At 32.5% G+C, this 12,424-nt stretch overlaps 1 protein-coding gene across 2 annotated transcripts; it reads right to left on the bottom strand.

Moving 5' to 3' along the window:
- Positions 1–5,132: 5,132 nt before the first annotated feature.
- LOC107947451 (insulin-degrading enzyme-like 1, peroxisomal) lies at positions 5,133–7,685 on the bottom strand. Of its 2 annotated transcripts, XR_005922143.1 has the most exons (6): positions 7,590–7,685; positions 6,991–7,082; positions 6,819–6,892; positions 6,688–6,731; positions 5,605–5,730; positions 5,133–5,501 (listed from the first exon to the last, which is right to left on the bottom strand). XR_005922143.1 is itself a non-coding variant. In XM_041107941.1 (5 exons), the coding sequence occupies exons 1-5, from the start codon at positions 7,647–7,649 to the stop codon at positions 5,674–5,676; spliced, it is 327 nt and encodes a 108-aa protein (XP_040963875.1). In that variant the 5' UTR covers positions 7,650–7,685; the 3' UTR covers positions 5,515–5,673. The 2 variants fall into 2 exon arrangements, 1 of the variants encoding a protein (XP_040963875.1); XM_041107941.1 differs by lacking the exon at positions 5,133–5,501 and having other exon boundaries at positions 5,515–5,730.
- Positions 7,686–12,424: the final 4,739 nt, after the last annotated feature.

Below are 12,424 nucleotides of genomic sequence, written 5' to 3'. Positions count from 1 at the left end.
GTCTTCCTAATACGGAAGAACTACTAGAGGAATTTTCCAGCAAGTTCATCCCATGTCAAGATTGATCCTGGTGCCTACGAATCTAACCAATAAAAGGTGTTATTAATTAATGAAAAGGGGAGCAATCGAAGACGAATAGTGTCATCAGTGACCCCATTATATTTGAAGGTATCACAAAGCTAGAGGAATCATTTTAGATGCTAACTCGGATCTTTTGTCATCATTCCTCAAAACTACAAATGATTCTAGATCATTTGGATCATAGTGGGCTTGATCTCAAAGTTATTGGCCATTATAGTTGGCCTCGTTATACTCCCTTGAACCATAATCAAATTTGGTATATTCCCTCAGAGTTCTTTTGTTACACGCCATGAGATTGTTTGCGGGTAGCTATGGTAATGGTGGTGGGTCTTCTAGGTTGTTATTGTTAGCTTAGTCAAACAGTGGATTCTCATATGGTGGTAAATTACCTTTAGCAGGTAGCTGATTCTGCATTGGCTATTGTTGTTTTTCTGTTGTTGTCGATGATTCCATCGAATTATACTTTCTGGATCTATGACTGGCTTTATAGGTGTTCCCATACTACGATTCATACACTAAACCCAAAAAGAAAATATTAGTAGAAATAATTTGAGACTAAATCAGAAACATATGAAACCTTAAGGAAAAAGTTAGAAAAATTCACACTACAAGGGTTACACGGCCGTGTGCCCAGGCCGTGTGACTCACCAATATTTCTTGATATTCTGAGTAGACTACAATAAAAAAAATAAGTGTGATATCTCATATCAATTTATTTGATCATGGCCATGCATTTCTAGTCTCACTCCATCAAGTGGACAGGGATAAATTATGATTTTCTCTATAATCTTATCTCTTGATCTCATTTGTCCTAAATTACTCCTTAAGTGCATCACTTTCTAGGGTTTAATTGCACATAATTTAAACCAACTAACTCAAATTTAAACCATAATTAGTTGTTAACTAGTTACACATTCATTCAATAATCTCCTTAAGGAAATTAGCTACTCATTCGATAATAATCAGTTGTTTGATTGTGCAAAGCAAAACACCTCTGGCTCGTAATTATTTCCTATACAGAGGTGATGTCACGACACCCCAAGTCCTGTGTCACGACATCGAGGGTAGTATGCTCATCTTTATGGTATCTTCAGGGGTGTGTCGCGACATCCTCAGGCTATGTTGCGACACTAAAAGCAGTCTTGGAATTCTTCTATTCTGCTTCCTATGTTGCGACATTCAATGCTCCATGTTTCAACACAATGACCAGAATCAAGTTAGTATGCCTTCTAGTGGTCTCCTACACGTTCATCAAGTATATTAGCTCACATTTTGGCCTTATTCGATCCTTAAGGTTAATAAAAGACTCAGATTACACACCTTATTGAATTTAAGTAAATTTACGAAAACGTAATTAAAACCTAATTAAAATGTTTATGTTCAAGCTCCTAAAGTGTGAAAACTAGTTTAATCTACTACACCAAATTACGGTAGATCAGATATCAATTTTGAAGACAGTTTTAAAAATAAACCTTTGGGAGAACAAAGATTGATGCAAGAATGCATGGAGTCATAATAGATTAAAGTCAAGAACATTCAATTTCATTCCCACAAGTAAACAATGAACTTCAAGAAGGAAATATTTGGAAAATAAGCATACTTGAAATCCATTTAAAAAGAACACTTTATGCAAAAATCTAAGGATAATACAAATCTGTCTTATTTGTATAAAAGTTCAACCAAATTCATTTCTATTGAAAGATGCCAATTTATATTTGAATAAAGATGCTAATTTTTAATAAGAAATGTGACAAGACATTAATAAAAATTAAAATTACATAAATAAGATAAATCAATATAAGCAAATGTAATTTTTATTTCAAGTACCCCCTTTCCTAGATGAACATTCTCAAACTATTTCTCCCCTGTTTCTAGATACCAATTGTTAATAAAAAAAATAAGGCATGACAAGCACAAAGGTACCAAAAATGTGATCATCAAAAGCTAATCAAAGCTAGAATGATACCAATCATGAATATCATAAGAAGGAGAAATAAATATGCAAAGCATACTTTATTGAATAAGTAATGCATGTGAACAACATAGTTTATTCCATTCAATAAGTATACTAATCATCACAACCTATTACTCTGGTTAAATGACAATATTATTAATCATAAGGCATGGTAATGGCATCCAATCACTAATATAACAATGTGAGCAAACAATGGATACCAATGTAAATGTGATGTGAAGAAGGAGATCACGACATATTTGCCCAAGTTAGATTTAAAATAAAAACCTAAAATATGTCATGGAAACGTTATATAAAGATATAACAATTCATAGCAATATACAAAAGAAAAGCTTAAGTTATAAATAATTTGGAATAAATATTTTGAAAAGTTAACAATTCATAGCAATTCATAGCAATATACAAAAGAAAAACTTAACTTGATAGTCTTGTTTTGAAAAGTTATTTTTTTAAATTGATTGATAATTTTTATTAAATGGAATAAATATTGGTGAACACATATGAATTGAAAATTATATAGAGGAAGAAATAGTACAATGATGTACGAGAATATGAGATCAAATTGAAAGAAACAAAGTAAGAGAAATGGTGATTGATCCGCCATAATTTGTTGTGGTGAGTTAAGGTATTTTCGACACTTAATGAGCTTGTTTCCTAGTGTTTTTATATGTTTTTAGTTCATTTTTGGTTTTTAGTATCTTAAGTTTAAATTATGCAAACTAAGTGTTTTTACGTAATTTTTTGAGTTATGTCATGACTTAATGGGCCACTACGGGCCTAGAGATGATTTAACGACTCTATTTAGTGTGTAGGACATTATTTTTGAGCTACAGAGACAAAGGACGACTATAGAATCACGGCGTCGAGGAGTGGTGTCACAACACTAGACTTTGAAGCCAAAATATCCATAAAATGAAGGTAGTGCCGCGACACTGGTCTTGTTGTGTCACGACATCGGACGACGATTAAAGATTTTAATTATGGGTATTTTACTCCATACAATGAATTGTAATCAAAATTTTGGGCTGTTAACGAACCCTAATTCAGTCAGAACATAAACTATAGGCATGTTTAACCTCATTTTAGGGGCTTGGCCAAGTAAGCCATGTAGCTAGTTTTAGGGTTTTAATTTAGTTTTTACTTTATTTCAATTTATTTCTTTAAAAATCCTTTGCTCTTGTTTCACTTGGTTTTGATTTCGATCCAAGATTTCAATTCAATAGCTTTTTTCATTATTTCTTTTTGGATTCCAATTGCAATCGTTGTGATCTTCGCAGTTGTTAAAGGAAATTCTGTTCTACGTGCAAATCAATGCCTCTTAACTGGAGCCTTAACCTTTCCTCCTCTCTCACGCTCCACGCGCTAAGCTTCTTCAACTATCTTGGTTTTCTCTATAAAATGTTCAAAACCCCTATCTTGGTGTGGAACGATCTAGATCATCTTATCATATTGCAACCCATTTTCAAATCTATCACACTTTTCCTTCTCAGTCACAACCATCCCTGAGCATACCAGCCAAGTCTTAAGAATTCAGCCTCATACTCGACCACTAACGTGTCTCATTGCTTCAATTTAATAAATTTGAGCTTGCGGGCCTCTACATATTTGGTCCCCACACATTTCTTCTAAAAAACCTCTTAGAAGTAATCCCAAGTCTATCTCTCTGCTTGAGTACCACTCATAATGGACTACCACCATTGGTAAGTCTCGTTCCTTAACAACAATACTGTACCATTCAATTTCTGCTTGAGGGTACAATCCACGTCAACCAAGATCCTTTTTGTAGCCTATATCCAATTTTCAACTATGGTAGGGGTCATCCTAGCAACACCCCTAAACAGCTCAAACCCATTAGATCGAAGCCTCTTAGTTACGAACCCACGACAACCTGATTCGATTTTGGCTCTAGCCACTCGCTGAAGCACCCTAATCATGGCATGCAATACAACAGCATTTCTAGGCTCTTAATAACTACCCTCATTGGTAGGTGCATTCTCAACATGTTCAGTCATGGGCTTAAGTGTACACAGTTGAGATTCTGATAAATTGATTTAGGTCCCATGACCTTATGCTCCACGGGCTCTCATGACACGGTTTCATACTTCTCGAGTGTTCATTTCATTATCACGAGTCTAAATTTTATGTATTTGTCTATAATTGAGAAATAAGTTCTCGTTATTAACCCTTACAGCATGTTTGGTTCACTGTATTGGAATAGAGGCGTAATGGAATAAAGGTGTAATGGAATAGAGGCGTAATGGAATAGAGACGTAATAACAATTCAATTGTTTGGTTGAATGTAATGGAATAGAGGCGCAATAGTATTCTTGTGTTTGGTTGAATGGAATGGAGGTGTAATAGCATAAGGGAAAAAGCTAAAATGACTAGAATACCCTTAGCAGAAATTTGTTTTGGTAAATGATTATTGTTATTGTTATTAAATTTTAATAATATTAATAATATCAATAATAAATAATTTAATCATATTTTAACATAATTATTATTAAATATATTTTCATTAAAATATATAATTTAATAAAATTCTGAATATTAAATATTTTTATATGAATTTACTAAAATCATAATATACAATACTATAAAATATAATTTAAAGTTATTATTATTAAATATAATTTACTAAAATTCTTAATATTAAATATTCTTATATGAATTTACTAAAATCATAATATATAATAATTTAAAATATAATTTAAAATAATTATTATTAAATATAATTTAATAAAATTCTTAATATTAAATATTCTTCTATGAATTTACTAAAATCATAATATATAATACTACAAAATATAATTTAAAATTATTATTAAATATAATTAGATAAAAATATATAATTTAATAAAATTCTTAATATTAAATATTCTTATATGAATTTACTAAAATCATAATATATATAATTTAATTTTTGAATGAATGCAAATGATTCACTATGAATGTTTCATTCATAAGATCTCCCCAGCTGTAACTTCTTCCTAGATAAAGATTGAAAAACAATAGAAAACAAATAATTCAAAGGATTTTTTCTTTAATTTTATAAATGTTAATTGGGAAAAGCAACTCCAGAAATCATCATATGTTATAAATAATTCAGCACTTATGAGCTAAACAAAGGAGCTTGATGATATCCCAATACATAGGTTTATACAAACTTGATAGCAATCTTCCATCAAAAGTGTACGGATGAAGATAAGAGATGGTGACATTTTGGTAAGATAAAGGTTCCAGGACAGCTTATCGCCCCAAAAGCGCAACACGATCCTTCTGTACTGCCTGTGTCAGGTTGATGTCAAAGAGTTCGAATCGTATGGGAATCTCAATCTCATAGAAGGGGTTCTTTAAAACAAATCTGTGTAGAGCTCATAAACAACTTTCAAGAGAGCCTCCATGTGCTGTGTCCCAGGTTCACAAACTACAAAGAACTTTGTCCCTGAAAATCACAACATGCATATTTGCAAAAGGAAATATATATCCAATATCCAATATCACTAGGTTAATTGATTGACTATAAAGCAGAAAGTATGCCCTATAACCTGCTTAGGCAAGAATTCAACTTAACAGAAGAGCGGAGAGAATGAAGGAAGATCAATTAGGAAAGCTTTTTAACTTGTGCTGAATTTATGATATGGATGACTTTCCAAGCTTAGATGTTTCTGAAGCTGCATAGAAGGAAAAATTAAAACCAGATAGGAATACATCTAAAAGGTTCACCATTGAAGAATATTAACACGAACTCAAATGAGATGGATTAGGTAGTAAGTGCAAACTAGTACAAAATAAAAGTTTTGAATCAATTTGATCACCACCAATACCCATAATCCTTCAAAATTTTCTTCTGCTCAACTAAAAGCAAGAAACACATTCTCATTTATTTTCAAGAAAGACAAAGATTGGGAAGTTTCTAAAAGTTTGCTAATTTTTCCAACAATCATCAATTCTTAATTAATTTTAATAGCATAAATCAACCACTTGAGATGATTAGATTGCATTCAAACTCACAAACAATTGCTCAAATACGAACTGCAACCTAGTGTGCTTAATAATCACAAGTCTCTCAAAATAGCAATGAAACCACAATAACCATGCACACCATAAACCCTTAACAGGAAAAGAGGAAACAATTGATGAATAGCCCTTAATGACAGGGTATATCCAATCATCCTCATCTATCAATATCAAAGGATGAAAGAACACTTCCAAACATAAGCTCAGTTCACCACTTTGAGGAATCAATCATGTTAGTAAGTGACTTGTTTCTCTGTGAATTCCAGCCAAACACCAAATTAGTATTAAATGAGAATCTAAACTTGACAAGCACATACAGATATGGAATTTTCAACAGTAATTTATGGAAAACATTACAAGATGTTCCTAAGACAATAGTTTTTGGGCTTTGGTTTTGATCATTAAAGAAAAAGTGATAAGAATTAACACCATAAAAAGCATTGACAGGAGAAGACTCACAAACAATATTAAAGTTGCAATTGAGGAATAAGGATCAATTCCAGGTTCCATTTCTTCCAGAAAAAATTGATTAACATTTTTAAATAGTCAGAGCTGAGATCTTGCAATCTTCCAGAAGACAAAGGGTGATTCAAAATAAAGAAAAATAATACCTGGTTCATTCTCCATGCATCGGACAGTAAATTTTTCTGGTTCTCTAGAAAGAGAGAGAATAGTGTTGATTAATTATAGATTAAAATAGAGGAAATCCATGTGTAAAGTAAACCAAGAACCAAAAGCTAACCAGAATCGATAGCTTTAATTTCCCTCATGGTAGCATCAGCTGACATCAATGGTTTGATGAAGAACTGTGCGAACCTAGAGAGAAAGTGACAGGAAAACACCCAATCTCACATACATTAAATGAACATTGATGAAAATGAGAGCTAAAGAAAGACTGCACAAACAACATCTACCGGTCCAAAGCCTCTTCAAAGCAATCAGTGTTAACATCAAAAAAATAGTTGGTCATCTCAAAAGCTGTGAAGGCGTTTGTTCTACCTCCATGCTGTAAGTCAGGAAAAAAGAACTACGTAATAAAATCAAAGGAATACTATCTGAAAACAAGTCATACAAATAATTTTACTTCACTATAAGCCTCTTGTTTTATGGCATCTCTTCAAAAATTTTGAAGTTAATTTTATTCAAAGTTAGCTAACAATAATCAGTTATTAGATCACATACATTTTACAGGAATCCTTTCAAATTTGATGTTCAATTGGTTTAAGATTAAGATTTCTTATCTATTATATGTATTTCTGTGATTATAGTATTATTGAAATATTTTGGCAAAAAAAGATACCAAGAATTTGTAATCACCCCTTTTATTTATGCTTCAAAAATAATATTGATGCTTTTATAGTTTAAAAGGTTTGTATCAATAACACTATGAGGAACAAAATTACCAAAGTCACATACTGTTAAAATTTAAAGTAAAAAAGGAACAAAAAATTTCCAGACAGTTCACAAATACAAATGGAAGATAAAATAAACGGATGAAAAAGATAAGCAATACCAAGAAAATGGGCAAGGCCTTCGAGGCCGTCAGGGTCACAAAAAGAACCAACACCCACATTCATAGAAATAGCACACTGTAACATCAAAAAACAAAGAAATTAGAAAGAAAGAAAAAAAAAGAAAGGTCAATAATAGTAATGGAATTGCTAATGAAATGAAAGTGAAGAAGGAATTGAAAAATTAATTTGCCTTCTCGGTATCGAGATCGCTGATAAGAAGAACTTGAAGGGAATTTCTAAGGACGATCCTCCGATACTCTCTTTTGTCAATTCTGGGCTTTAAAATCTCCACATCTTCTCTCCCGACCCCCATTTCTCAGTTCTCTGCTTTTCTATGTTTGGATTTTTTTTATTTTTGGATGATTTTGAGTTTGGTTATGGAAAGTGGAAAGTGATTAGGGTGGATTTTTATTTGACAGGCAAGAAATCTGAATCTGAATTAAAAATTACCTGAAATATGAGAACAGAAGGAGAGAAAGTTAGAGATCTGTGGGAGAAGATGAAGGAGAATATCTGAACTATGGCAAGAGAGTTTGAGGGCAGAAATTGTGTAGAGAGTTTGACGCAGATGAAGGAGAAGATGAAGGAGGGAAAATTTTGGAAAATGGGAAAAAAGAGCAGAACGTAATAGCTATTCAGTGCTGAAGGCAAGGAATGGCTATTACAACTTCTCACGTAATAGAGGCTGAATGGAATAAGGCTATATTACAATTACAGCCAACCAAACGTTGGTTTGGTTGTGTGCCCACTGATTTGGGGGGAATACATTCCTATTCCCCCAACCAAACATGTTGTTAGTGTTTTCAGTCTAATAGTTCAACTATAGTTTACAGCTTATAGTCTTTTTATACTTTTAGTAATAAAAGTACTTATCTAGGATCGTATCAGATTTTTGTTTTAAAATACAAACTTTATCAAATAAAATTGTTTTATGACACAATTCCCAGAATACCCCTTTAAAATATGCATACATATTTAAGTAAAAACCATAGCTCGAGTTTTAGACCATGTCACACCCCAAATTTGGTCCTAAAATTTTTGAGGGTATTTTAGGAATTTTAGCCTACATGTGCTTGGAATTTCGTAAGTTTAGTAACCGATAATATTTTTGACAAAGGCTATTAGGATTTTAAACCAATTACTGAAAATAGTTTTAAATATCTTTAATTTTGGAAATAGGATTGATTTGTAAAAATGTCAAAATTGAGAGTTTTTATGAAGCAATTTACTCAGAAGTTTAAAATCAACCTAAAAACCCCCATCTGCAGCATGTTTCACGTTATTTCTTTCTTCTTTGCTAGTTGTGTCACCCTTTTACTCTCCCAATTCTCCCAATTGCTTTTGATCTACAATTCTCCCAATTCTCCCAATTACTTTTGATCTGCAATCCTATTACATCTTGTTTTCTATACCTTTTACTATAAATCTCCATTGAAACCAAAAAAACACCCAAAAACTTCATTAATTTCATCATCTTCTTCAAGAGAGAATTTTTTTAGAATTTTTCCAAAGTTCATTTTTCTTGCATTCAAGGTAACCAATCATCTTCTATTAATTTTAAATGTTATCTAGACTTTAAAATCACTTTTCTAGCCATTAAAACACATATTTTAGATTAAAGCCAAAATTTTGGTCATTAATGGTGGATTTTGGGTTTGTAGATTAAGACTTGGTTTTAAAGTGCTTTTCAACTTGTTTTAACATAATTAAAAGGTTTGTAAAGTTACTTTGAAGTTTCGTCAAGGAATTCTTGAGTTTTAATGAATTTTCATCATTATGGCCAAAACTTGTCAAAAAATGTTGATACATTAAAACGTGAAGTTTTGTGTAGTTTAAAGGTTGGGAATTAGTCATAGATGAATGTGTAGATGAGTGAAATTCATTTCATGTGAAAATATTAAGTGTAGGTTGAGATATTTGAATTTAAAGTTTTTTATGTCGAATGTGGTGTAGTGTCTTAATATTCGAGCTTGACGATCGGGCCAGGTATAAGGTGATACATTTGGTGGTATCAGAGCTCTAGGTTCATTAACTCTCAGACCTAGGTGATTGTTGTATGTTTGGGGTTTTGAAACTCATGAGTTTCAATCTCTTTGTTTTCTTGGAATTGTTGATATGACTCTGATTGAATTGCATGAGATTGATAGAAATTTTTTGATTGAATTGTATGTGGGGTAGGACTGAGAACACGTTGCCTTAATCCTAAATTTTTCTTACAGGAACGAGACTTGGATCCTCCCTTCACCACTGACACCGTTTATTTGTTTGTGTGTATGCTAGATTATTATATATGCCTCCTAGAAGTGTTAATGTTAGAGCTAGTGCTCAAGAGGATGGTACATCTTTTGCATCTCTTGTACCACTACATAGAGTAAATATACCTAATGATGGTGTAGGCCCTGTAATGGAAGTGATAATTGGAGCGTTTCAATGGATTGCTGGTGCTAACCCTGCTCCTAGACCTACCAATCCTGCATTTGCGAATCACGGGTTGTTGCTTGAACGGCTTTGGACGTTGGTGGTATAGAGTTTTTTAGAGTTAAAGGGCTGATCCGACCATAGCTGAGTACTCGTTGGAAGGAGTTGAAAGGATCCTCGAGCAGATGTCCTATTCTGACGAGGAGAAATTCGGTTGTATAGTGTTCTTACTTGAAGGTGAAGCTCATCATTGGTGGAATACTTTCAAGAGAGGTATGACAACTAACCGTTTGACTTGGGATTACTTCCTTAAGGTATGTAGGAGGAACTTCATGGGTGAGTAGTATATGGAAGCCCGTAAGCGGGAATTTTTAGACATTGTGCAAAGTGGTTTGTTTGTGGTTGACTATGAGACAGAGTTGTGCGACTTAGTTAGTATGCTCCTGAGATGGTTTCGACTGAGAATGATCTTTGTAAGAGGTTCCATTTTGGGCTCAATTGGAGATTTGGGTTTACTTGGTGGCCCAAAATGCTGAGTTGTTTGATGATCTTGTGGAAAAAGCCAAAGTTGTTGAGGAGACTTTGGCTGAGCCAACTTGTTTTGTTGTGGCTGGAACTGGTAAGAGGGCTTCTAATGGTGCATTTAGACAAGTGTCTAAGAGAAGGCATGAAATTCAAGGTTTTGATGGGAGTGTACGACACTAGATACGACCAAGTCAGTCTAGGCAGGAAAGTAGCATTGTAGTTAGTACTGGTGGTTCGGCTGGTGGTTTTGGATGGTCATTTTGTCTGCATTATGATCGTCGGCATCTTGGAGAGTGTCATAAGTTGACAGATGGTTGTTATAAGTATGGTTTAAAAGAACATTTTATGAGGGATTGTTCGAATAGAGATGAGGTTTCACAAACTCAAAATTCGACACCTGTTTCTGCACCTACTAGGGACCGAGGTCGTGGTAGAGGTAATCGGAGACTGGTTGGACACTGAATTATTGCTCGCACTGTTTCTTTTCATGTTGAGTCTAGAGATCTAGCTCAGGTTTATGCTATTAGGGAAACACAGGATCAAGATTCGAAAGTCAAGATTGCAAGTATTTTTATTTTGTGATCAATTATTTTGTTATTGTTAGTAGGCTTAGATTCTATTCCTTCGTAATTTTGGAGCAATTTAACTAATAAGTGGGAAGTCTTGATAGAGACTATTGAATTAAGAAAATTTGTTATGAGTTGTAACAACCAGTTTTTCAGTGGTGACGGAATAGTGGTTTTGGGACCATAAATTTCCACCGTGTCAGCTCGTAAATACTATTTTAAGTATATTTATGGATTCATAAAAATCGTATTAAAATTTGGTTAAGAAATTTTAACGTTTAGATAACTAATTAAGGAAAAAGGACTAATTTGTAAAGGATGCAAAATTTGTTATTTATAGCATTAAGATGATCAAATAGTTTAATTATTAAATGAGGGAGGACCTATATGGTAATTAGACTATAGTAAAAGTAGATGGACGACTTTGGACGTTGAATTAATTAGTTAAATAAAACTTAAGTAAAAATAAAATAAAAATAAAATTGTAATTAGTTGTAATTAGTTAAATAAAACTTAAGTAAAAATAAAATAAAAATACTATCATCTTCCTAAAGGCAAGAAACACCGAATGTTGAATAGTAAAAAAAACAGTGATAAAGTTTATGGTTCGGCCATCAAGAGTTCTTGCTTTTAAGTCTGTTTTAAACTCGTTTCTTTTAATTTTTATGTTTTTGAGATCGTTGCAACTAGGTCCAGCTAACTCGTACCTCTATATTTGAATCTGTTAAAAATTTTAGAAGTTTCTATTGATGAATCTAGGTTGTTTTTTATGATAGTTATGTGTTTGAAGCTTTGATTATGGTATTTAGCTGTTTTGTGAAGTAATTTTTATTAGTTTTTTTATTTAAGGGTTAAATTATTAAAATGTCAAAATGTCAAGTTTTGATGGTGAATTAGAAGTATAATTGAGACTGTTTAAGGGATTATTCAGTTGTAATTGTTAACTTGAGAAAATGGTTCATTTGATTATTTTCGGGTTAGAGGACTAAATTGCAAAAGCTGTAAAAGTTTATGGAAGATGTGTAATTAATGAAAAATTAAGGGTCATATGCATTGAATGGAATGTGAAATGTGTATGAGATTAATATATTGTTTTTAATCATTATATAGATCAAGACTTGAATAAAAAAGACAATAACCAAGGAAAGGAGAAATAGTAGAATAGTCCCTGCGTGTTGATCGAAATTAAATAGTAGGTAAGTCCATAGTATTTCAATACATAAAAAAATTTCGACTTCTAATATTATATTATTGTTCTTTAGTTAATATGTTTATAGATAATTATTGTTTGAATGGACATACGTGCCCCTGTTTGTACTTCGGTA

Source organism: Gossypium hirsutum, chromosome D12, assembly GCF_007990345.1.
Source record: "Gossypium hirsutum isolate 1008001.06 chromosome D12, Gossypium_hirsutum_v2.1, whole genome shotgun sequence".
NCBI lineage: Eukaryota > Viridiplantae > Streptophyta > Magnoliopsida > Malvales > Malvaceae > Gossypium > Gossypium hirsutum.
The sequence above is the reverse complement of the archived record's forward strand: the minus strand, read 5'-3'. Positions and strand labels throughout refer to the sequence as shown.